The sequence below is a fragment of the Eupeodes corollae genome, chromosome 3, assembly GCF_945859685.1.
Source record: "Eupeodes corollae chromosome 3, idEupCoro1.1, whole genome shotgun sequence".
NCBI lineage: Eukaryota > Metazoa > Arthropoda > Insecta > Diptera > Syrphidae > Eupeodes > Eupeodes corollae.
The window spans coordinates 29718703-29745946 of record NC_079149.1 but is presented as its reverse complement, the minus strand read 5'-3'; the positions used below and the strand labels follow the sequence as shown (position 1 = coordinate 29745946).

Genomic DNA, 27244 nt, shown 5'->3' with positions numbered 1-27244 from the left:
TTCTAGAGCCATTTTTTCATTTCTTTTTCATCGCTTCGGTCCTTTTAGGCATTTTTTCTTAATTTTTTAAGAACAAAAATTACAGTAGTCCTAATACAAATTCGAAATTGGAATTTTCTCAATAACAGCTCGACAGATTTTTATATATTTGTCTTCAAAAAATGTTTTAGAAGGCTTTTAATTAAGTAAGGCACCTTGGGTAAAGGAGCACGCTCGTTTGACCCAGTGGTGAAATTTATTAGGTGTCTTTTCTAATGCAAGTATTTTTCATTGTGAATAATTTTGCGAGCCAGATTTCTTTGAGTTAACATTTTGTATTGACGATAAAACTTTTACATCCTTCTGATCTCAAGATCAATCAATTTAAATTTGTTTGGGTACATGATAAATAGTAAATAAATTCATAGTAAAGGAACAGATATTTTGTGGCATTAAATAACAGTAAAATCTAGTACATAAAAAGCTAACTTGTTTTTAAAAAACTTATTTAACATATCCTGTTTCTTCATTATATGTTCAACAATTATACCAAAGAATATGTTTTCATTGTCGATTCATATCAAATCTCTTCAGACCTCAGAATATTTCTCGTATTTTCTCCTGTCAAACTTTTTGATATGCCCGCTAAACCCATAAACCAGTCTTTTAATATGACCCGACATTGTACCAAAGACTTACAGAACGGCACATTAATATTGATGGTTGCTGAAAGTATTATGCAGCTTCCCATAAGTGTATTTAAATCTACCGTAAAAAATACCATCTTCAGCATATAAAATCCATTAAAAATACCATCACTCAAAAATCTTGTTTTACACCAAATATGTGCGTTTTAATTGATTTATCATGTCCATCATATAAGCTTCTAGTCAAAGTTAGGTAGATACACCTAAGACCACCCCACTAAACCTCATAAAATGTGCCTATAGTAATTTTCTAATTACATGAATCATTGATTTTGTTCCGCTGGCGCTGGTTGTTCAGCTGTGGCGGTGGTTGTGATGGTGCTGATGTATCTCAACCATGACCACCGCAAAAAGTCTCGAAAAGTGGGAACTCAGAGAAAACCCTCAAAAAAAAAATAACTCACGCAGAGTCTAGATATGGAAACTAAGCCAAACCGAGTCCACAACCAACAGCAACACACATATCATCATCATCATCATCATATGAACTCCCAAGATATGAGGTTAAGTCCTCCACAACGGACGCGACGACCAAGACCGACCGCGAAACGATATACGATATGTTGAGTAACTTGTTTGGCTGATTGCTCAAGATACAAATTACAATAACCGTTCTGAATTTGGTTGCGCAAAAGACAAGTCAACAACACCACCACAACTTTGTTGTTGTTCAGATACCACGAGTATCTGAGAGCATCATAATCTTGTATATTTTCTGTTTGTTTATACTTTTTTAAAGCTGTGATTCTTTGAATGGGGTTTAAACAAAATTCAACAACAAGAAGTGGAGATCTTAAAAGATAACAACATGCATGTCATTGGATTAAAAACTATGGAAGGATAAATGGACGGATGAACGGACGGACGGACGGAGGAGTCGTCTTGATCATAACATTTGGTAGAAACTTAATTTATAATTGAACAGATATGGTTAATGGTGCGCGCAGTTGCAGAGCTACAAACGTAAAATCTTGACGCGCGAGTATCTTTTAAGGCACGCTTACTGGCTTTATCCGTATACGAACATCTTTTACCATCAGCGATCAATGGTTATGTGCTTGACCACAAACAAGACGAAGAAGACAACGACGACGAAGACGATGTCGATGACAACGACCGCAGTGACTACGAAGACGCGACAATATATAGGTAGACATTGACCATGGAGCATGGACCATGACCATTGGGGTTATGGTACTTCGATGGCAAAATCAAAGAAGTGGTGGCCAACCAGCATGGAATCTTTAGATCTTTGCTCTGTGCACCTATTGAGAAGATTGTTCCATTTCGATTGAATTGTGTGACATTGGGTATTGTTATGTTTTTATCGCACACACCAATTGCAATTGCATTACCAGAGGACAATCTCTGTTTGTTCTGTGTTTTGTTCTGTGTTCTTTTTCTGCTTGAATGATTCTGGGATTTTGAAGATAGTCGAGGTTTCTATGTCCACTATTGTTTTGTGGCGTTTGGAAAACAAAGTGCTTTCACCAGGTGGAAGCCACGCTTGCGCTCTATTGCACTTTTTATCTATATAAATGTATAGAAAACCGATAAAACGATTTTCCAGGTATTTTCATTTGTGACAAATAAGAAATTAATGGCTATTTCTTGAGTTGGGATTCAATTTGAGATTATTATGGTTTGCCGCACTGCCATACCATTGCCATTGCTAAGTTGATGAAGTTTGCCGTTGGAGGTTGTATCGTTGCGCAGAGTGGTAGTTAAAGTGTCATTTTGTTTACAACTGCGAGAACAGGTAAATTACTGCCTGCTTCATCTTCGATGATGTGATGTGTTTATGTCTGGATCTATGCGGATGGAATGGTAAAGGTATAGAGAAGATAGTAGTTTCATCATCAAAACGCCTGGATTGGAGTGGAGTATGTTTTCTTTTAAATAAGTTTATAGTCTTATTTTGGTTGAATGTTTATTATAGTTGGGTGAACCATTATTATGATGATGATTGAATGCATTGCTTGTTGTCCTAAAGGTTGAATTAAAATGTCAATTAGTTTTTCTAAGGATATTACCATATTTGGTTGATACTTTGAAATTTTATAACACTTTTTTTAGTAGAGTTGTTGCTAGCAAACTTATTTATCATTTCTCTAAAGATCGTCCCCATAATAGGAACATTTGATTTGATTGAATTGCTCCTAGTTTTTTGAGTGAAAACGTGACGGTACTCATTCAATACTTTATAGAACACAAAATCTTTGAATTTTATAACTACATTATCTATCACTGCGTCTTGGTATTAAAAAAAGCAAATAAACTGACTTTTTGAGAGTAGCTTATTAATTTGTTACAATTAACTACTTTGCTTAAAGCTTTGAAGAAATGCAGAAAAAAGAATTAACTAAAGAGGTTCCAAAATAAGCTACTTATAAGTTTCTAAATCTTGAATCACCAAAAATGTCTCACAAAGTTAAAAATGTCTTCCTTCCATTTCAGAACTCACTTCATAAGAAATACTATCAATATTAGGTTTTTGTTGTGATCCGATGTTTTATTTTTTATATTTTCAGAGTTTACTTGATTTTCCATTATCACCATATTTTTATTAATGTCATTACACTCAAAAATCCAGTTTTAATGTAAACAATATCAAAAATGGTATAAACCATAAATAGTATGCTCTAGTATAAATCTTACACGCATTTGGTTTGATATCAATCCATATAAAATGATGTGTGAAGAACAAAATTCAATTGCGTAAAGAGACTACTTCCATAAACAATTTATCTATACAAAATAAAAACATTGTATACATTTTCCAGTTTTTAATTTTTAGATTTGTTAACTTGGTTTTAAACGTTTCTGTAATCGAAACTTGTTTTCCTTAAATAATAAACTCGTTAAACAATTCGAAATACTTGAAATATTTTAGACAATTATTTTTTTGGTTAATTATTTCACCTTAAATTTGTCTGTGAACTAGTTTTACTTTATAAGAAGTTGGATAGACTAGATAGCAATACAAAATTAATTATTTTGACAGATTGGGACAAAATGCAGGTTCCTTGCATTAACTTTTTTTACTTGTTTTTAACTAAAATTCAATCAAAATTCGAGCAATTTTCAAAAGGTACAAACTTCGTTGAAACAAAGTATACAAACGAAAGAGTTGAGTGACGAACTTTTTTTTCCTTAGTTTATGGAATTACACTTCAAATTTTATGGGAAAATAATCAAATTTAATCTCCTTATACTTCATTTAGTATTTTCAAAGATGATACAAGTAATTTTCTTCATCTTAATTTAATGAGAAAATTATCTTAAGTGACATATTTCCTGCGTAAGAAAAACTATTCATAGTCATAAAAAAACTAAGACCATTGGAATTCTCATGTGGATTCACTTCATATAAAAGCATATTGCACTGTGCGATGGTTATTTCTACCTTTCATAGAGTACAAAACACCATGAGGGCATTAGAGCCTGTTTTTTATGTTTCAATGTCTTTTTTTTGTGACTTTTCCTTCATAGACATCATCAGGTGTGAATATTTTATGGGCATAGTTATGGGCACTCTACCGGCTTGTTTTACACTCCTGTGGCCCAACACAGGCGCTACCGATGATGACGACAATGATGCTGATGAAGATGATGAGCGTGCTGACGACAACGCTCATGTCTTTTCTAGATTCTATAACAGTTTATGGTTCTTTAGACGATATTGCCGCTCATTCTGGTTTTTTCCTATTAAAGAGTTCTTGGATGGTTAAATCAATTGAACTATACGCGGCTAATGATGGTTATAAACTTATCTAGGTAAAGATGTTTAAGTTAGTTGGAAAAGTTTTAATATCAACGGTAGCTATGTTGAATATTATATAGGGCTTTAAAATATTAAAGTTATTGGAAAAAATCAAACAAATTTGTTATTGAGAGTCTGCAAGCTTAAATTATTGTCTTGTGAACATATTAAATATATTTTATTCATTTATTTACAATTCGTTAAATACTAACGTTAACATTTCTTAATATATATCTAAGATCTAAAAACTTATGGTTTTATATTTGTCAACATTTAAAACAAGACTATTATTACTGCACCATTCCCTGAATAATATTAAGTCTTCTTGCAAGAGACGACAAAATTTTAATGTCATCAGCATATATTAGGACAAAAGAATATTGTATGCGCGAACCAAGTCACTTAATAGGACCAAGGTGACTACCCTGGGGGACACCAGAATTCACAACAAATGAACTTGAACACCCATTACGAAATTTAACACTATAACGTCTATGTTGCAAATATGAGGAGATACAGTTAATGAAACAGGCCTTAAAACTTTGCTTTGATAGTTTTAAAAGTAATGTCTTATGACACAATTTATCAAAGGCCTTGCTGAAATCAATAAAGATACAATCTACTTGTTTACGTTTTTCAAAAACATCTAAACAAAAGGACGTAAAGTGAAACAGGTAAGTTACAATTGAACGCTTTTCAAAAAAATCGTAATGGTTATCACAGATAATTGAACTACAGTGAAAAGAAAGGACGCTACATACGACTGAATCAAACAGTTTAGGTATCACATATAGTTTAGCAATAGGTCGGTAGTTCATTATTTTGGTTTTAGGTCCTTTTATGTTTACTGGTATTATGAAGGAGCTCTTCCAGATAAAAGGAAACAGCGAGTTACTTAAAGACGTGTTGAAAATAACATACAACGGGTGTGCTACATACGCAGCACATTTATTTAAAATGGATGATGGTACACCGTCGGGACCAGGACTAAAACATTCCTCAAGTTTTAGGATACTATTAAGGACAGTATCTTCACTTATAACGAAATTGATAGAATTTAAGTAGGGGAAATTTATAATAGTGGAAGATGTGCTAATAAAACTAATAGTATAATAATATATAAAAGCATCTTTGAAGTAGTTTGCAAACATGTTCGCAATTATTCTTGGATCATTACTATTTGATGTGGTATCAGTAATTAAGATAGGGTACCCACATGCTTTCTTCTTATGATTAATGAATTTCCAAAAACTGTCAGGATTATTTTGACGGTTTAATTCAAATTTCCGAATGTAGTCATCATATAGGATGTTAAGAGTAGTCAGTGAAAAGTTGTTTTATTATAATGAACGCCCTATAATCATCATCAGTTCCCGTTTGATTATACGTTATCCAATCTTTGTTCCATTTGTTTTTTAAGTTTTTAACGTGAGAATCAAACTATGGTGGAATACTCAAGTTATTTGGAGTCTTTTTAAATAGAATCGTTTTGCAGAAACAGTCAAAAAGAGTTAAATAAAAAATGTTTCACATATCGTCAATATTTAAGTTACAAAATAAGTGATCCCAATCGATCGTACATAATAAGTTAAAAAGGTTTTTAAAATTACATCTACTAAAGTTGAATTCAAGTTTGTTGTTATTAGATAGCATATGAGGTGAAGCGATGCTTAAATTAAGTGCTATATCTAATGCAGGATGATGGCGATCTTCGTCCACAATTTTGACAGCAGAACAAAACACAGCTGCTTCAGAGCATATGGATTTGGAGAAAAATGCCAGATCGAGTGTTTTTCCAAAACGGTTCTTCACACCGTTGAGTTGATTTAGACCACATGAAGACATACCATCTGTTAATAAAAGCTCATTTGAAGATGAAGCGTTTATTGGAACGTAGAAATTATCGTCGTCAATTTGAATCCAATTGAGATTGGTTAAATTAAAATCACCAACAACTTCGTCTTTAGGCTCCAAAAGGTTGTAAATACTTTCTATACAGTTGTTTAGTTTTGCATAAACCTCGTTTTTGGAGATTGGAGGTATATATGCTGATACAATAAATAAATGTCCTGTTGCCATTTCAATTTTCAAGCATAGTATTTCGATGTCTGTTGATCTTCAATCAGTGAAAGTATTGTTGATAGCGACAAGAATTCCACCACCAACGGTGTTTGAATCGTCTAAGTTATTACGATCACGTCTTAAGACTTGATAAGAGGAGTCAAAAAGTCCGAGATAGAGTTGTTAACCATGTTTCCGTCAATATTATGGTATCGTGAGTATTGTTAATGTTTTTGTAAACCATGTTGGTCCTTGTCCGAAGTTCATTTACGTTTTGGTAGTAGATTAATGAACTTTTAAGCTTCTTTGACGGTGGTTTAGCGTAAAATTTGATGGTCTTTAGTTTGAATCTCATCAACCTTTCATATTTCTTTAAACAAACGCACACAAAAAATACAATAACAAAAAAACTGGTCTTTAATTAGTTCTTGGTTTAGTTTGTATAGTATCGTTAAAAAGAAACATTTAAGTATCATGCATCTCAATTAGCTATTAATGGTGCCATATTTATTCCATACTAATTTTCAATTTTATAGCATAAGTAATTACGCTGAGCGATATAAGATAGATTCCCTCTACGGGAAGCTGTTATTTATCCTTTTTTGCTGCAACAATGTTACAAATCCTTTTTTATGACATAAAAGATCAGAAAAATAACATAGATTTTATGATAAGATGACCACATTTCGTGTTCGTCTATAATATGAAACAAGGATTAGAAAAACGTGAAACATAAAATTTTAAAGCCTGCATTTAATAAGCTCACAACCATGTAACATACGTAAAAAAAATCAATTAATTTGAAAAAAAAAAATACAAGTGTATGGATGCTAAGCTTATGGGTGGGCCATGGTATATAATAAAAATTGCATAGCATGTAATATTTAATGCCTAAGAATAGAGTGAGTTAATACCATATCTGTCTATCGAAGCTGCTACTGGTTACCGATGATATCATATCAAGTTTCTCTGACCCCAAGAAAGAGTAATTAATACTTCTTTGGCTATTAAGAGCTTACAGGCAGAACATAATTGTCAAAGGCCATTAAATGTTTTAATACTACAAAATAATTTATTGAGACTTTTAAGATATAAGCTAAAGTCTTCAAAATAAACCGAATGCAAATAAAAACTAAAGCTATAATATTTGAACCTTAAGGAGAGAGCTATTTTACTTTAAAGAAATAACCTGTTTCATCTAGCTTGTAAAAGATGATTCTATTCATGCTATAGGCCTTATATTCAATCTTTGCCTGTGTCACATAAAGTTTTTTTTTACGAGTACTATCTCTTTCCAACAAAAGCCAAGACACTCTCAACAAAAAACTATAATTACAGACTATAAAAATAACACCAAAATGCAATTGTTTAACAAAATACTCTTTTACTTATAAGTCAGTAGAGAAGACTCTCTAACCAACCATCAAAAAAGGCAAAGTTACAAAATGTCTAAGCCCATGACGATGATGACACTCTTTATTTCCCTGTGAATTTCTGATATCTTTGAATCAATTAAACCATAAAATATTATATCACCACACCACCGCCCGGCCGACCGGCTTTAAAAAAGATGAGGTATTGTTTGTAAATTATTTTTAACTTCTTCGTCTTCTTCATTTTTTTGTTTGTATTTCCCAAGGACTTCTAACGTCATAATGAATTTTTTTTTTTGTCGTCACAAAGAAATCATAAAAACTTTTAACTTTCGCTTAAAAATATTTATGCTTGCATGTTTTTATTATGCCTTGTTGTTTTGACGGCTATGCGGTTTATCATTTATGATCAAAAGGAATTTAAAAGCATTCTTCATTGGATATAGGGTGTTTTAGGGCTTTGATGTTGTTAAATTTCAATTCATCGTACTGCTATGGCTTTGTAGAAAGATTTGGCGATTTTCAAATTGACCTCCTTTATGGCTGAAACACAAACACGCTTCAGAATTCAATGCATGCATCACAATGAAGCTTTGACCTCTCGTTTTGTTTGACAATTGTAAGGAAAAGAACGTAATGTGACTCCAAACGGAAGCTCTATTTCAAATTTGCTGAGCATTTGCTCGGACAGCTCAATAGCTATAAAGAAAAGTCAACAAACAAAATACATTTGCATTTGGAGGGATAGCAATTGTTTATTAGGAAAAGTTAAAATGTAAGTTATTGAAATATACATAGAATAACTATACAATTTTTTCTTGAAAATGTTTTATTTTTGTAGAACAGAAAATGAGATTAAATAAAATTCTCATAGATTGAAGAACTCCGTAGATTGAGCTCCCGGAACCACCAACGTCTCTCAATCTGCGCTTCTTCTTGCTCCAGGAGTTAAACATACCCACGATAGGCTGTGTAAGATACTTCCGCGATAAATTCAATACCAGCTGCTAAGGACAGAAGTGTCATTTTAGAAATGTCATACTAGAAATGTAATTCAAAGTAACCTCGAAGCAGGCCCACCGTAACTCAGACGAAGCCGAAGCTGAAGCGTGTTTGTGTTTCAGCCATAAAGGCGACACATTTTGTTGTTTCATCATTTTTTTCTCTTTCAGATATTTGGAGAAAATAAATGGTTATCTCACTTCCCCAAAATCAAATGGCAGATAAAATGAAACGTCAAACGTCGCCTTTCTTGAACGTCAAATTTCTTCATATTTTTTTTCTTACCAAGCAAATTACGTCTTGATTTTTCTTTTAAGCGAAATCAGGCCATTAACTAACTACTCCATTCAAAAATCTTCCTGAATTCTTGTCACCATACCTTAATTTATAACCTCGAAGTCCAAAAATATTTTTTGTTTTTTTCCAAATCAAACTTATCGCTTTGTAATCCTCAAATCCATAAATTGGTCTCACTACAGTTAAATTCATTTTGACGTCTCCTCATTGAGGATGACAACTTGAACTGAGATCAATTTAAAAATCAACCTGGAAGTATCTAGATCATAAACTTTAATCTAAATAATTGAACAGTTTTGATTCCTCGTTTTTAACTGTCATTCTTGAGTAAATTTTCTTAAAGCTATAAAGTTAAAATTATTTTTTGACAAGAAGTATTTAACCCTATTGGGAGTGTCAGGTATCAATTGACAGTTGATAAAAATCAAAGTTTATCATTTAACAAGGCGATTGATATGAGTTTCGATTGATATGAGTTTCAACAATTGAAAATGATCCAATAGTTATAAATACCAAGATAATTTATAAGCGTTAATGAAAATTGGTAAATTATTAAAACAAATTAGATATTATAAGAACAAAATTTGATAATCATCAACTATTAATTCTTTCGCGTGGAACTCATTCAACTTTTATCAATTGATAATAAACATTTCGGGTGTTTATCTTGTTTAAAATTTCTTTTTGAAGTTTTAAAGTTCATTTTCATCTTCAAAAATTGGTTAAATTTTCAGGGCCGATGTTGACTGTGAACTATCCTTAAACGACAAGTTTTGTTCTGCATTTTATTTGAGTTTCCAAATTTCAGACTATTCCCATTTGAAAAATAGAAAGATACATAAACAAGCAACACGTCATAATTATTCAGGCTATTTTTAAGAAAATGGGAGTTGATATTTAAATTAAATCGTCCTAATGTTTGTACAATTGGAAAGATCGTGTAAAAATGAAAGTAAATCGGGTTTGTAGTCGACGTGAAAACACCAGTGGACGCTCGTACTGCAGAAAATATTGCTGCTGTTCGCGATAGTGTGGTTTAAGAGCCGTCCACTTCAATTCAACTCTGCGCCTGACAAATGCACCACTCAAGCTCTCCATTGTTTAACATTGTGCATAAAGACTTGCATTTACACGCTTACAAGGTGGAATTGACTCAAGAACTAAAGCTTCTTGACCATTTCAAGCGTCACATCATCAATGGTCAGAATGATGTCAAGAAATGGCAACATTAAAATCATCTTCAGCACATTTTCACCGCAGTGGATTCGTCAATAAGCAAAATTGGCGCATTTGAAAGATTGGTAATCCAACAGAGTGACTGTTTGGTGTGGTTTAAGAGCTGGTGGCACATTGGGCTGCATTTTTTCCAAAATCAGGACGGTCAGGCAGTTACTGTGAAAGGTGTTCGGTATCGAGAGATGGTTACGAACTTTGTGTGGACAGAATTTGAGAATATGGATGTCAACGATTTGAGGTTTCAAAATGCCGATGCCACTTGCCACACAGCTAACTAGATCTTTAAGGTCTCGATAAGCCAGTAGCAATTCATCAATTCAAGAGCACATTAAGGGCATAGGATCTCAATAATGCATCAGTGTTAGTGTACATTTGGACTATGTATTTGATGGAGGTGTGCCGCCGAGGTTGCGGCGACCATTTGGTCCGTACATAGTTGGAATATACCAAAATTATTACAGCCAAAATAAATGACAGTGATGCCCTAAATTATTTGTGTTTTGTATTCAAAATCAACATCGACCCTCAAAATTAAACCGCCCTTTATTTGACACTTTACCTAACGTCCTATTTCTTATACAAAAATTAACCTGTTTTAGGATTTTTTAAAACAGTATTTGTAAAATTTGCATAGTTTGTGGTTAGTAAGAAACTCTTTTTCTAATTCATTTATGGCACACCCTCTACTGCACTGTTGTTTGTATATCACTTAAATCGCATTGTTATAATCAAAAGATTACATTCGCACGACAATAATCATAAATATTCACCTGTTTTTCATGTTCGTCTCGTTTGTATTATTATGATATTAAACATTATTTTTGAACAACATTTTTCTATTAATGTTTCAGTTGATTTGTTTTTCTGTTTTTTTTTTTTGAATTTGACGTGTTTTTGTTTTTAAGTTTGTAAATTTCTTCTGTAATATTTTGTTTTATTGTTATTATTGTATATTTACAGAATGCACCTTGTCGCCTTTTGTCAGTGGTTCATCTTCGGAGAAAATTCCATTTGTATTTTTACCATTGCGAGGCCAAATCATTTATCCAAGTAGAGAAATCAGTTTTTCAGGTAAGTTTCACTTCAATTGGTTATATTTTGATATTTGTTTTCTTTTCAAATTCAATGAGAATATTTTCGTTGAGTAAATATTTAGAAAAATATTATTTCCTCCTAATAATTTATATACCAACTTAATGGACATACATTTTTATGTCTCCTCGTACTTGTACTACTTTGATTTAATGTTTTTTGTTTGAATATTATTTTTGTGTAGATATACGAACACCAGTTTGTGCAGTGACTGGAGCACAATACTTGACAAAGACTGGTTGGGCTGATTTGAGGAATCCTATTGACACAGACTATCCATTTCGGATGTTTCGTGATGAAGGAAGAACTTTTTTACAGGTAAGTCAGCATAGCTATGGTTATTAGTTTTTCTTGATGTTGATGGTGATGGCGGACAGTTGTTGATGATGGAGTGAAAGTTTGATGGAACTACGAGTATTATGAACATATGATGAGGATTTACTCGCATAGTTATGGGATTTTGGAACAACAAATCAGGAACGAGGATGCTAAAGACGCAATTTAGAAATAATGAATAAAATTGATTGGCATGATGCTATTAAATGAGCAGTCACATTTCATATTTTTAGTTGTTAGAAAGCATCATCACCTTTTGAAAAAAACTGTGGTCTTAAATTTTATTACTAACAATTAAATTGTTGTTTTTTTATTGAATATTGGAGAGAGCGTGGGAGTGAAAAGTCCTAGATAATTTAGTTTACAGAGCTTCAAAAGTTGTATATAAGTATGGCTCCACAGAAATTATGAAACTTTTATGTTTATAATGAGATATATAAACTTTAGAAGTGTACAATAACACAAATGGTAGAAAATGTGTGTTTAAAATTCAATAAAATACAAAATTAAGTATACGCCACAGTGTACCATTTTATTTTATCGTCATTTTTAAATGAAATTGAAATACAAAATAGGTTAATGTTGATGTTTTATAAAGTTATTCACTAATACTTCTTAAAAAAACAAGTGTGTTTCCCCTATAATGATAATTTTGTATATATAGGGCTTTCCAGTAAGAGGTTTTGATTTTATATTGTAATGTGTTTACACTCTTAATCTCTTTTACTCTAATATCGTTTTATAGTAGAATAAGTGCGTAGCAACCGTTTTATTTGTAGCAGTAAACCCTTGTTTAGAACATTTAGAATGAGGGATTAAAACTTATTGAGAATAAAAACAGTGAGCAGTCATTGAACTATTTTGTGTGAAGTAGTAAAGTTAAAAATAGAAAAATCAGTAAAGTTTTGAAAGACTTAACTATCCCTGAGCTAAAAGGCGAACTAAGTAAACGTGGCTTAAGTGGGACAGGAGTAAAAAAAGAAAACGTTAACGGCTGCAGGAATATCTGGAGCAGCAAAATAAAGACCCACATACGTTGGCTTTCGAATTAGAAAACCAAAAGTCGAAGAGGTAAATACAAATGCTGCCTTATCTAACATGGTGTCAATTCTTTTAGCCAAAATTGAAGAGAATAAAAAGAATGTTCTCAAACAACTAGACACCCAAAGACGTGGCCAAAAGCAAGAACAGCAGAATGTTATCAAACAAATGATGTCCTGAAACAACAAGAAGCCCAAAGAAGCGACCAAGAGCAAGAACAGCAGAATATTTTAGAGCTGTTCGACGAACAGAGAAACATTTTAGAAGGCAGGTTTGCGGTCTTCGGAGGAAAAATCAATACTTTCGACGAGCGCGTCGAAAAACAAATTGTCTGTTTCGAGAAAATGGACGAATACATCACAACCATTACAAATAAACCAGAAAAAGTGCAAAAGATGAAAGAGAAGAGTGGTGACTTCACAGTTTTGGTAAACGCAGTTTGAAGTAGCAGCGTTAAAAACGGCTGGGACGATCACGAAAAATATATTGCTCTTACGCTTGCTTTAAATAGACCTGCTACTGAAGTGCTACAAACCATTCCAGCAGAGAAGAGTTTTGACTTCACAGTTCTGGTAGATGCAATCGAACAGCGGTTTGGGTATAGCCACATGACAGAAGTCTTTTTAGTTCAGCTTAACAAAAGGACACAGAAAGGGATGAAGCTCTGCAGCTGCTTCAGGCAGATATCGAGCGATTGGTACCAGAAACATTGGCTTTCGCTCTGACGATGGAAGCTGCAGAACAAGCTTCCCAAAACGTGCACCGCGTAAGAGAATTAGAAGTCCAAGAATGCTCTTATCAAAAGGAAAGGAGTCAGCAAGATGAACCAAGCCGAATATTACAATTTTATACAAAACCTGAATGGTTATAAGGAAAACCATTAGACGTTCATATCATTGTAATAAGGAAAATACTCCATTGACCATTGAGAACGAAATCAGCCTCATGGCACGGGTCGCACCTCCATATCCTATCAATGAACAATTTGCGGCAGTATGTCCTCAATAACTTCGAGAATTCCACCTTTAAGATATATCATCAAATATTGAGCATTAGAATAGACATTATCTTTCTCTAGGCCACAAGGAAAAAAGCCTTGAGTAATACCTCTATCACATGACCTGTGTTGAAAATTTTAATCTCTCTTCGAGAAATATAAAATAATAACATAATATTCACCGCAACAGTTACACGAGCCTAATTTTTGAATAAGTGATATCAAACAGTGAGACGTTGGGAATGGAAAAACGTTTCAATAATCACTACTGAATTTCCGAGTCCCCGAATTTAACAATTAATGAAGCTTCTGGGCTTTATCACTAAATTTAATTTTTTGTCTTATATCCGGATCGTTTTGGTGCATTTTAATTGTTTATCAGCAAAAATGCAACGGTGGAGTTGCTGGCGATCAACTGTCTTGATTTGTTGCATTATCTGAATTTTAAAGGCCTGAGGACCAAGGCTTTTATGCAAAATACGGTGTGATATCATTTTTATGAATTAAATTTTTTTAATAATATCAATGTTTTTTTTAAGCGTGTATGAGTGATTTTTTTAAATCATAGTTTTACATGTCAAATGTAAAAAGATGAAAGTTTTAAGAGTGACAGCTGCCAAAATAGAAGGTTTTTTAAAATGAATCCTCTTATTGGAAAAGTTTTCTTTCTTTTGGTCACGTTTTTGTTTCGACACTATTCTATTAATTTGATTATTAGACACTGTGTGGACCTTTGAGCCCATTTTTATGTAATCGACAGGCAACAGAATAATGCTGGGAGGATAAAGTGGCCCAAATCAATCGAGTCGGGGTTGTGGGTTCATGAGGGTTTTGATCAGTACCTGGCTCGTCCACAATGAAAATGAGACATTATTTGGGACTGAAATATTCATACTTTGTATCGATAGCGATATTATGTTATTAAAATCAATTTTAAGCTTAAAAATCTGAAAGAGCAAGAATTGAATGAAAGTCATGTTTCAAATTAAATCAAGTAAAAAAGTGCGTACGCGCCACAGTGTCCAATAATGTTTAGTCTTCATTTTTAGATGGAATTAAACTATAGTCTTAGGGTTCCAATTGTATGAATATTTTCCAAGCTTTGATTAACTCTATATATTAAAGATATTCCATCATGGATTAATGAATTTGTACCTCCAGCTTTGTAAAAAACTAACTCCATCAAATTATACCCTAAAAATCATATCTAAATATCACATATTTATTATTACAATATTTTAAACCATTTTCTTATTTACAGTGGCTTGGTGAATCCGATCTCCGCCAAAAAATGCAAGGTCGACTAATTGTAGTCCACATAATGTGCAGAGACATGACGATCTCGAAAAATGGTACAAAAGGTAAATATATCTGTCCAAATTCAAATGCACACTTAATGTAACATCGAATGCAACTAACACTTCCCTATTTCCATCCACAGACCTAGGAAACCCTCCGAAGAATGTCTTCTCGCCATGTGTTGCATTTCGTGTCAATGGAAGTCCAGTTAAATATTCCCATAGTAAGTCAATAAATTTACATATAAGATCTCCTCCATGAACTCTCAATCATCTATATTTATGCATATGTACATCACTGAAACAACCTTTGTATATCTTTTTCTTTTAAAGACGTCTCTGAGGTACTATTTCAATCGGAAGCTACATCAACCCTCGCCTCAACATCAGATGGCATGAGCACTAAAGAGTACATTGTCATTGGTGTATGCAGTCTACTTCTGGGACTGATTTACGTGTCGTCTGTATTTTTATACTTGCACATGAAAAAGCGCAAAACTCAAGCCCAAGAGTTACGCAGCAGTTTGAACGATCTCGCCAACGAGATCAATTACCCGAAGAATGATCAAGTAACTTTTGGTGCTCCATTTCATCGTAATGGCAGTGTATATTCTGCAGCTAGTTTAAGTCCGGAGCACCGCTTGAATGGTGGACATATCAAGGAGGAAATGGGTATTGTGAAGAATAACCCACTATTGCAACATTTTCCCAATCTCAGCGATCATCATTCGGGTTTCACGAGTGACATTTCCAATTCGAATTCTGAATGTGAGGATGTTCATGATAAGATCAAGCAGGTTAGTCTTTCGTATACAACACAGTTTGTGAATCTGGATGTAGGGGGACGACAAGAAGTCGTCTCCCTCTGCTCCTTTTGCAATGGACATTGATTTGAAACAAGTGGTCTTTGGTTTTTTTTTTATTTTCTGGACACAGATGCAAGCATCCGTACATGTCCATAATAATGGAGCAGGTGGTAGTAATGGCAACGATACGGTTGATTCTGGAATAGATCCATCAGCATCGCCAACGCAGGAAAACGAATGTCTTCCTGAGGAAAATGTATCCATTACCGAGGACATGATGAACGATGAAAAGATGGAAAATATGAAGGCAATCGTTAATGGAACAATACGAAAGAAGCTCTACTTCAATCCGGCGTATTTCGAACCACATTTACTTCAGGTAATAGAGTGGGCTTTAAGATTGATTTAAATAAAAAGATACAATTTGTTTAGCCTTGTTTTTCATTTGCAGTCGCCACCCCCAGCTGCCATAGAGTTTTTGACAAAAATCCGGGAAGTCATAGCCATTGCTAAGTACAAAATGGCTACCAAACGGTATCAACCCTCACTGATTATGATCCCCGAGGAGTTCCCGCTTAGGACACCTTCACAAACCGGCTCCTCGCACGTTCACTATAGTGGAACGTATGGATCGTCGACGGAATGTCAGGGATGTGCCACAAATCGCTGCAGTGGTCACGTGAAAAACTGTGGGGACAAGCGAAACAGTATTGAAAAATGGCTCGAAACGGTCCCACATAGTGACAACGAGGACACAAAGCGACCGAGTCCTGTTGGTCGTTCGAGTCCCGGTGATCGATCGAGTCCCGCTGATCGATCAAGTCCTGGTGATCGTCCGACTCCTAACGAGCGTCCAACTCCTGGTGATCGTCCGAAGAATCGCAAAACAAGTCCACCAAAGGTGCTTAGTGCTCCTAAGCAAAGACCTCCGCCTCCTCCTGTTTCGGCTAATGGAACACCAAAGATCATTTCTCACTCCCTCAAGCCAAATGTCAACACTGTCGCGATCAGCATAAATTCAACCTCACCACCACCAACTCCAACAACACCCTCGGCCACGATCACAATCACAAAGAAGAATAATGACAATATCTATGCCTTTGCTGAAACCGGTGGTGAAATCTACAACAATCCCAAGTTCAGTCTTCAAGACTCCCCACCACCATCCCAGAAAAGTCGGAACTCTCCAAACCGATCGAAGACACCTACCAAAGTCACTGATCAGTATGCACCACCGAGTGATCGGAAGCACTATGAGATGCTGCGGAATATGAAGAGGATGCCGGACATGGTCTATGAGGCCTTAGCCAAGGACTATTCCAGGGGAAGCTTCTCGAAGACGAACGGATATAATCTGGACATTCCAACACCTGACTATGACAGTACAATGGAGAAGAAGATCAAGGATATCTACAACTCTACTCAAAGTACTGTGCCCTCTGTTCCAACTCCTGATTACAGTACGTTGAGCAAAAAGTCCCTGAGGCAATGTCAACCTGACTCACCAGTGTATCGAAGAAGATCACCTCAATACCTAATAGTTGACTACGAAACTGACAGTCTTGAGAGACTGGACACAAAGCGAAAGTCATCGAATTCTTCTTCGTCGCCATCGTCCGATGTCAGCTCACAACTCAGTCCAAGCCTGAGTACAGCCCTGCCGTTGGAAGAAGAAGTAGAGATCAGACACACGATCTACGACAAGATCGATGGATTCCGGAAGGATGGTGACTCCAACATAAAGAAGAAGGTTGCGAAGCCAATTTTACCCCCGACACAGAAGGAAATCGCTGCCCGGATAAAGTATGATACACCATTTAGAGGGAGCATGACAATCGAAGTGGAACACGAACCGCAAAGTGATCTGGAACTATCAACAGACAGCGATCAATTCGAACCGGATACGCTGGACCGCAAGATGAAGAAGCACAGTTTTTGCGATGTAAATGCTTGGTCAGAGCATCTGAATAAATCACGGAACTTTGTGAACTCCCTCGATGGAAAGGTAAGCTATTCCTCCCTAGAGAATATGACAACTCTGACAGATATCGAATCTAGCGAGCATCGAACAAACAACTACATCCTCCGATCGAGTAATTCCTTCCGAGTAAGTGCGGAAACCCCTAAAATTCTCACTGAGACTCCCAAAACTCCAACTCCAGAAGAGGTTCCCAGAAAGAGCACACTAGAGGCTCGACCGTCTTTTGGAAGCCTTCGAGAGATCTACCAATCCAAGGTGATCGGTTCAAATAACAACCGGCCCAAGCTCACAAACATTAGTTTCACCGATCAGGGTCGGATTTTGACACTCGAAGCCAAGCACTGCCGCAGGCAACGAGTGATCCCTCTTGAAGATAAATGTGCCATGCCACCAGACATTATTCCTGATGGTACAAACAACAACGAACAACAAACAGACTCCTACGAAGAGAATCAGTCAAAAAACCCCAAGGGTTGGAACACCAATAATTTCAGTGGAACAAATATAAAAAAGCCACTACCTCCACCAAAGTATGTTAATGGAGATGCCAGTTTCCACGACAAAAATAACAACAACAACAACAACTGCAACAACAACAACAATAACGACGACGACAACGATGACAATCAAGATGATGAACAAGAATCGACGAGCAATCATAGTGAGTCTACGGAAGTTACTGGTGTTTCGGATACCCAGGCAAATAATTCGGAAGTAGAGGACTATAAATCGTCCGAGAGGAAGAAACCAACGAATGCAACTACTATGAGCCAAAATACGAAAAAGAAGCAGAAGAGTAAACTGAATCAGGAGCAGGAGTACAGTGCCATGTATGAGTCCAAGTTGAACGGTGTTCGAACGGATTATAGTCTGAACAAATACTTGAATCGCAAGAAATCTCACATTGGTGAATCGGAAGATGTCGAAGAAGAAAGTGATCATCGAACAGAAGGTGCAAAGTCTCCCGACGACCCGAATAAGGTTGAGATCCTCTCGATCAGTTCACTCTCCAGTCGCTTGTCAGATCGCACCAAAGAGATGTACAGAAATGCTGGAGTTCCAGTTGGCATTGCCTATCCACAACGGAATGGAACAAATGTCCAAACAGTCTATCGCTGTGAAGTGCCACCGATCTCTAATGGAATGCAGATTGCCATGGGTCTAAAGGATCGTGCCAAAAAGACGAAGGACCTGAAGAACGCCTGGAAGAAGTTCGTCAGCATGGCAGCATCAAAATTCAGCCCCACCAGTAGTCTCTCGCAGATTGACAAAACTGCTGCTTTCTTGGAATCTACTGACAAAGACGATGGCATTTCATCGCTGATCGACGATCACACAAAGGTTGGCAGTGTCAAGAGTAGCTCTTCAGCCCCACAAAGCTATTCTAACTACTATGAACAACGATATGGCCACAAACTGACCGACTTGGACAGTGGCTATATGAGTGCTGATTCCAGCGATGTTTACAACCGACGATTCTACGATAGATACAACTTCAAGATGTTAAGCGGGCGAGATAGAGTGATACGGGTGGATACAATTGAAGATAACTCTGACACGCACAGCAGTGATGGAAATGCCGGAATTTCAGACAATAATCCAACCCTTGAGAGGGTTAGATCATCGGACAACAATGATGACCGCGAGAAAGACGACGGTGATGACTCAGATCGGACTCTGACGCGCAGCATTGGTCGAAGATCTTCAAGGAAAATGGTACCGATAAGTGTTTATTCGTCAGACGATGAAGATCGTTCGCAAAGTCGAGCGTCTTACATTTCACAAACCGAAACGGAAGAAGAAGGTGAACCGTATGCGGATGATGCATGTGAATCAGGAGCGGAGAGTGTGGAAACACACTCGGTATTGTATAAAAACATTAGAAAAGCTTAAAGAATGCTATTATTATGTTTAACTTTAAAAGTATCGTTAAGATTGTCTATTAGAAAGACAGTTAACGATATCTTCATAATAGTGGTTGGTAAGGACTGTGAAAGAATGTAGACGATAACAAAAATGAATTTGTTGGCTCAATAAGTTTTTATAAAACAGAAGTTTCGAAATACTAAGGCCAGTTTTTTTGTACAAAATTAAGAAATTTAAAATTAAACTTTGAAGATTCTCAGATTCAAAAAAAGAAACAGTTTATCCCAGAATTTTAATACATTCTCAATTTTCTGAGCGTGAAGGCTTTTGACAACTGTCTTACAGTTATAGGACGATAGTATTATTATACTTATTCGACACCCATGTACTCTCATATTTCTCCTATTAGTTTCTCTCCAGGTACAGAATCCAATTAATGAATTACGGATTGATTTGGAATGATTTTTTGACATTTGGACTATGTAAGAAATGTCAAATTTTTTTCTTTCAAATTGTCATTAAAAACTTAATTTTCCTTTTTCTTGATTTGGTTTATTGCTTTTTGAAATTTTGCGTGCGTTTCTTCACAATTTTTTTTATTGTGGTTCGAAATGTTCGCTGTTGTAACATTTAATACTATATATCCTCAATAGTACGTCCCTTTTTCGGCAGCGCTGGAATGTAGTCTTTACAGTGTTAATTTTTTGTTGAGTTTCTTCAAAACTAGTTTTACGGAAAATTGATAGAAAATGGTTTCGAGTTTAAAGTTTTCAGAAAATTTATTTTGATGTCAATAAAATCAAAATGGTTTTGGAATATCAATTTAGGAGTCTAAGCCCTCAAGCAGTCCTTTGTAATTAATTTGAAAATTTGAAAGAAAATACGTTCTTTAACAGTTCTATCAGGATTTTATAAATAATCAAATTCAAATCTAACCATAAATATTTTTAATTTGTACATAAAATCGAAATTGTAAATAGCTTTTATTTTGTAAGACTTATAAAACTTTACCTAAATTAAATGATGTAAAATTTTAAGTGTGCAATTAATTACAATTATGTAAACAAAATCCGTCCAAATCATTTGGTGTAATTATAATTTTAATGTTAAATTGTATTTATGTACTTATATGTAGATTAAAAATACTATAGATTTAAAAAATATTAATATTTTAGATTTTAAAACTAAAACGAAAATGTGATATTTTTCCGTTGTCTCGGCCGGAAGTGCAATCTTAGTTTTTAAGCCAAAAATGGGTAAGAAGATGTGCTACGATCATAAATCAAGCCTTTAACCTACACTGCCCATTGGTGCAATAACAGTTAAGTAATATTGTTTAGTTTATATTTTTTTGTATAATATTTTATTAAAAATAATTAATTTTAGCTCAAATTCAGCTAAAACATCCAAATAATGACTATATTTTTAATTTTGTAAAGAAATTAGAAAATAATTAATATTAATAACATTAATATATTAATTAATTTAATAATGTACAAAAATAATAGCATTATTATTCTAAGAATTAAATATTATTGTACAAGTGGTGTTTTAAGATGAATTATAATATAAGAAAAACAAAAACTATGGTGCAATTAATAAATCCAACAGAAACTTAATCATTGGTGCAATAGAAATGAATATTAGTAAAATTTAAAAAATACAAATATATATATGTAATTATTTACTATTTATTTAAAAATTTATATTTATATGAGAGTGTTTATAAGTTAGAATTTAAGAATAATTTTATTTAATAAAATTTAAATACGTTTTTATAGATAAAAAAATAACACAAATTTGTTTTAATTTGTTTGTATTTTGGGAAGAACAATTTCTTCGGATATATACAAAAAGGTCTTGAATCAAAAGTGTTTGAAAAGTGAACCTGGACTGTATTGAACGTAGAGCATTTAAATTGATTGGTGATAATACCATCGTATGATCATTTACGTCGCTCGAACATTATCAAAAAGTTTCGAATCAGCTACATTCCTCACCTTAAATAGTTCAACCGTAATTCTCTTGCTTCTAGGAATGCTCTTCAATATACCCTCGAGCCCAACTACTATCGTACATTCAAGTACAGAGATTCGTTCATTAGCCGTACTTCGCGAATATGGAATGGCTAACCACATTCTGTCTTTCCCAGCCTTTTAACCCCTCTCTTGATTTTCTAGTGCTGACCGTGTCTTTACATATTGAGGGTAGTAATATCCCCTCCATTGTAAGTTCTTTTCTAGTTCAATTGTCAAATGTCAAAAAAAGACAGCTTTAAAAGTGGCAGCTGCACAAATGACAGCCCTTTCAAAATAAAAACACTTAACCCTATATTATTTGGAGTAGTTAATCAAACTCCAAAAGCATTTCGAGTAAAGAATAAACACACACAAATCAACTACTCCAAAAATCTTGTAACGAAACAATGTTACAGACTAGAAAACCATACTTGATAGATTGTTTCAGTCTTCTAAATAAGAAGGGGATTGCAAAAAGAGAGATTTTTGTTTGAAATTTAAAATCAGGGGCCCTACTACGAGTATGTAACTTGATTCTACAATGAAATTGCTCGAATTCGAAAAATTGCTACTATGTATCTATTTGACTACTTTCGAACAAACGAGAATCGAATAGTTCTAGTAGTGCCAACTATATTCATATAAACTTTCGAATAAACGAAGAACTACGTAACTCGAAAGTAGAATTCAAAACAGGGCAAAATCGAAAATAATCACTCTACATCAAATGTGTTTGCGAGCGGAGTTTTTTTTGTCAAATTGTAACTAAAATGTTATAAATTATTAATATGCAATTTGAATTTGAAAGTTTTTCATTCAAGTTTTTGTGTTTTATTATTTACACCGGGAATTCGTGATTTTTGCCAAAAATTGCTTTTGGACTTTCGTTTCTCTTGCTCATTCATTTCAAAATTCATCATCAGCAGGCACATGACACTTTCGATTGAAGTCAAAACTTCGGCAAGTATTTTTGACATGGTTTGCTGTGCACGTCCAGCGTTATTATCATCACCGTTGTGGTTTTGGTAACTTCTTATTGCCAAAAACTTCAATGCTGCTAATAACTTCATGATAATTGGAATAGCATTTTGTCTTCTGCGAGAAGTCATGACGGATAATATGGTCTTAAGTAAGAACATAAACCCGTCTTTAGTTTAGTCTTTAGACGATAGTTCTAAACAAAACTAAAACAAAAGTATATATTTTTTATTAGGAATGCGTTCAAATATTCTACCGTATATTTAAACGGTCCGTTAAATAACTTTTTTTTTTAAATGCTATAAAAACATCGGGTGTAGCTTCGCCGGGTGGCACCTAGCGCCGCCGTCCTGGATACCAAATTTTGCCAATATTTTCCTCATCCGTCTGTGAACAAAAATTCGTTCCACATGGCCCGATAACGATCGCTATTGACTTAAGCGGACACTTCTTGCTTATTTTCGAAGAAAATTGGTCTAATTATGCCTCTGGACCAGAATCCGCACCAAACAGTGACTTGTTTTGGATGTATCGGTTATTCAATGTATGCGTACGGGTTTTCTGTGAACCAAATGAGACAATTTTGCTTGTTTATATACCCGCAAAGATAAAAATGAGTTCCATCTGAAAAGTTGATGAACCATATTCGTTCAGCGGAAAGATAAATCTAATTAACTGTGAAATCAGACATGAGCTAAGTGTAACCATTCACGAAATAAGCACTTGAAAAAAAAAAACATTCGATGGCGGACCCTATATCTGCAAACCTTATCTCACTTAGCTTCATTATTTTGGAATTATCACTTATTCTTCTGCGTTTAATTTGCTCGTACCGTTCTTCATTTCCTTGCAAATTGAACCAAATTCCAACGGTGTCCATTTTTGTAATAATTATTTTTGTCCAAAAATTTGATGTTTTATTATTGTTTTTTATTATTTTGTTTTTAAAACTGTCAAACAACTCGATACTCGTTTGAAAGTAGAACATTTTTTGAAAATAAGTTGGTATAACTGGCATTCGATTCTACTTTCATACGTGGTACGATTTGAAAGTAGAATCGGAAAAGAGTTTTTTTTTTTAAAAAGTTATAAATACTTATGTATGTATGTATTTGTGTTCCAATTTTACACAATTCCAATGACAGATTTCTGTCAGTAAACATTTTTCGGTGGATTTCAGTGGCAGATATTTTTAAAGATCGCTATAAACGACCTACCAAAAAAATATTAAATTTATTGGTTTCAATGATAAAGACCAATGATAGCTTTATTTGGCTTCTAAGTACACGAAAATGTTTAAAAGCAAGGTCATACATGGCCTTTTGCAAATAAATTTAAATTCTGGTTAAAAAGGCAGTGCAAGTTAGGCAAATTCCGAAAGGTGAAGAAACTAGTTTTAGAAGGAAGTATATAAAAGAAAGGAACCAGACTTTAAGGATATTTTTTTTTTTAAATGTAGTCTCAGGGGTCCGTTATATATCACTGTCATTTTTTCGAAACACAATTAATCTAATAAAAACTTTTAATTTTCTTTGTATTCACCCCTGTCAGTTTTAATTTCGATAGCTGCGTTCAATCTCTTGGTCGCTATTGGAAACAAACATTGGAATTTTTTGGCAGGTCATTTATAGCTATCATTAAAAATGTCTGTTATTGAACAAAATTTCCTGATTGAAATCCACCGAAAAACTTTTACTGACAAAAATTTGTCATTGGAATTGTGTGAAATTAAAAGACAAATCAGTTGGACGATTCGTTTCACTTTTGGACGTTAAAGTACCAACTGTTCAGGAAAATTAATACAGTTTTAGAGAAAAATCAATGCGCAATTACAATTTTTCTTCTCAAATCAAACAATTTGTGTGGGATCTCCGATCGATCATATAATTTTCATTCCTAATTAGAGGGAAAAACCGTCAAATATCCAGTTAAAAATTTTTACGGATCGATTTTAAGGATTGCTATAACTGGCCTCCTATTAAACAAGTTGGATACCTTAATTGAGATAGCTGTCAAAAAGTAAAACATAACTGTTGGCTGTTCATAAAAAAGAGGCAAATATTAAGATTTTAAGGTCAAAATTTATTGCAAAATAAAATTTTTAATCTATAATTTCAATAACTCACCGGATTAAAACAAAAACATACATACATATTTGAAATTAATTTTCAGGATTCTTCAAACTCAACCTGTTAAATCGCCTGTTCATAAAGGGGTTTTCAATTGGCACGGGTAGATTTTGATACCCCGGGGCGGCCTTTTTTTTGTATCATCTGTCAATTTGTTTGTTTTTTATTTAATTGTTTATGCTTAACCATCAAGTTACACTAATGAACAGGACGTTCAAATGATAAAATTTTATTATAGAAATGAGTGTTCGTTAACGCAAACGTTGCGCGCATTGCGCCCATTTTACGGTAGACGTGGTGGCCCTTCACAGTCGACTCTTCAACTTTTAATGGGATGACCGGTAAACAATCAGCCAGTACCCGCATGCAAGATCGGCCGAGAACATCTCCTCCGTCCGTGAAAGTGTACATCAAAACCCAAGGCAGTCTATTCCTCGCCGTGCACAAGAACTCGGCCTTTTGCAGATTTCAACTTGGCGAGTTTTGCAAGTCGCAGGTCTGTTTAAATGAACCACAATCGACCAATGTCTTTAAGGGGAACATAAGACAGACCATCGCTTAAATTCAGCCAGATCTATGCAGAAGAGTCTTTTAAAATTGGACCACTCGGTTCCGTGCCACCGTAAATAGCCGAGGTGGGCATTTGAATGATGTCATATTCCAAATAAAAAATTAAATAAACTTACATACAGCTTGTTTTTTTTCAATGTCAGCATCTATCCCTGTAATAGAAAAAAAAATTAGGTAAGCCTTTGCATTAATTTCTTGATAACTCAGTTGTGTTCTGACACATAAAACATTACCAAAAAGGTATCCGGGTACCCTATTTATCTGAGATTAAATGCAACAAATGATCTACTCTAACCTTAAATGCTCGATTCCCAAAATTAAAATAAACTTGAGAGTAATTAATAAGCTAGTGACTTTGTATTCAAGTCATTCCGATTGGCTAACCTTAAAAATTCAAAATTAAATTTATGGTTCAGTATTTAAATGTGCTTAAAACACAAATGTTTCTTACATATTTTATATATTTGCATTCGTCATTAACATGACAGTTCCGAATTGACTAACTCTGTACTGAAGTACATTGGGCATGTTCAGACAACATAAGGGACTTCATTTGCAGTGAGCTTCATTCTTTGTATTTAAATTTTGACCAAGGCAACTAGTTAGTTTTTTAAGTGTCATGAATTTCAAATTCAGGACTTTACTTCACAAACCTCTACTTCAAGTTCATAGTACGAAAACTACCAAAATCATTATTGCCTACAAAACACCCCTCAGGCAAGCTGCAAGTCCATCACGATTTGTATTTTTTATTGTAAAGAAATATTTCTTATTTGTTTTCCATATTTACTTGAAACCTTTTTACAGAAAGCATTATTTCGGAAATTTATTTATATGAAGTTGTGCAGAAACAAAATAAATCATTGAGTAATAAAGTTTAGCTTTAAGTTGAATGAAAAAACATGATCAATTGTCATTTTGACATAAGTTGACTTGACTTGATAGTATTTACTTGACTAACTTTCCAATCAAGTTACCTTAATTTTTTGGCAGCTGGCCAATCAGATGCTTTAAACTTGCTTACTTTCAAGTCCCTTATGTCGTCTCAACCTGTCCAATTTAGTCACTGTTCAGGTTCAGGCGAAGAGATTTGAAATTAGGTCAAGTTTCTAGTATCCGATTGGCCATCTGCCAAAAAACTAACTTCCAATAAAGGCAAATTTATTTGAAAGTTAGTCAATACAAATCTCCCTTACTATCAATTCAAGCTATGTATGTAAAATTGACAATTCGTTTTATATTTTGTGTAAATGTGTTGACAAAATGAAAAAAAATTAAATAATATTTCCTTACAATACAAACTACAAATTGTGACCAGTTGCCTTAGTAAAAATGTACGTCCAAAGAATGCAGTTGATTGCCAATGAAGCCCTTTATGTTGTCTGAACCTGCCCATTCTCTTATGGGGTTTTCTAGATTTTCTTAAAACATTTGTTTATTTCGTGGCGCATGGAACAATTTTTACGTCATTGTATTAGTCAACTTCGTGTACTTGGAAACGAGTGCGGCAGAGCTGTCAAATTTCAAGTAAACACTTTTTAATAATTTTTATAGATATCAGTAAAATCCATCAATAAAATCAGAAACAGGAGGAATCTGAAATGTTTTACTGATGAGCGCTTATAGCAATCAGTAAATTTACGTCATGAAATTAAATGTCACTTTAAAGTTTCTATTTGAAGAGTTTGAGCACCGCGCCTCATACAATTTTTTA

General features: G+C 34.3%; 1 protein-coding gene across 1 annotated transcript in view; it reads left to right on the top strand.

Annotated features, from left to right (window-relative positions):
- Positions 1-21324, top strand: part of LOC129952276 (uncharacterized) — a 54774-nt gene extending 33450 nt beyond the window's left edge. Inside the window, exons 5-12 of the mRNA XM_056064789.1 lie at positions 11379-11489; positions 11695-11828; positions 15146-15245; positions 15326-15406; positions 15516-15979; positions 16119-16367; positions 16440-19832; positions 21011-21324. Coding sequence (XP_055920764.1) covers positions 11379-11489; positions 11695-11828; positions 15146-15245; positions 15326-15406; positions 15516-15979; positions 16119-16367; positions 16440-19832; positions 21011-21073 — 4595 coding nt within the window. The 3' untranslated portion in view covers positions 21074-21324. The remainder of the gene's footprint in view (positions 1-11378; positions 11490-11694; positions 11829-15145; positions 15246-15325; positions 15407-15515; positions 15980-16118; positions 16368-16439; positions 19833-21010) is intronic.
- Positions 21325-27244: the final 5920 nt, after the last annotated feature.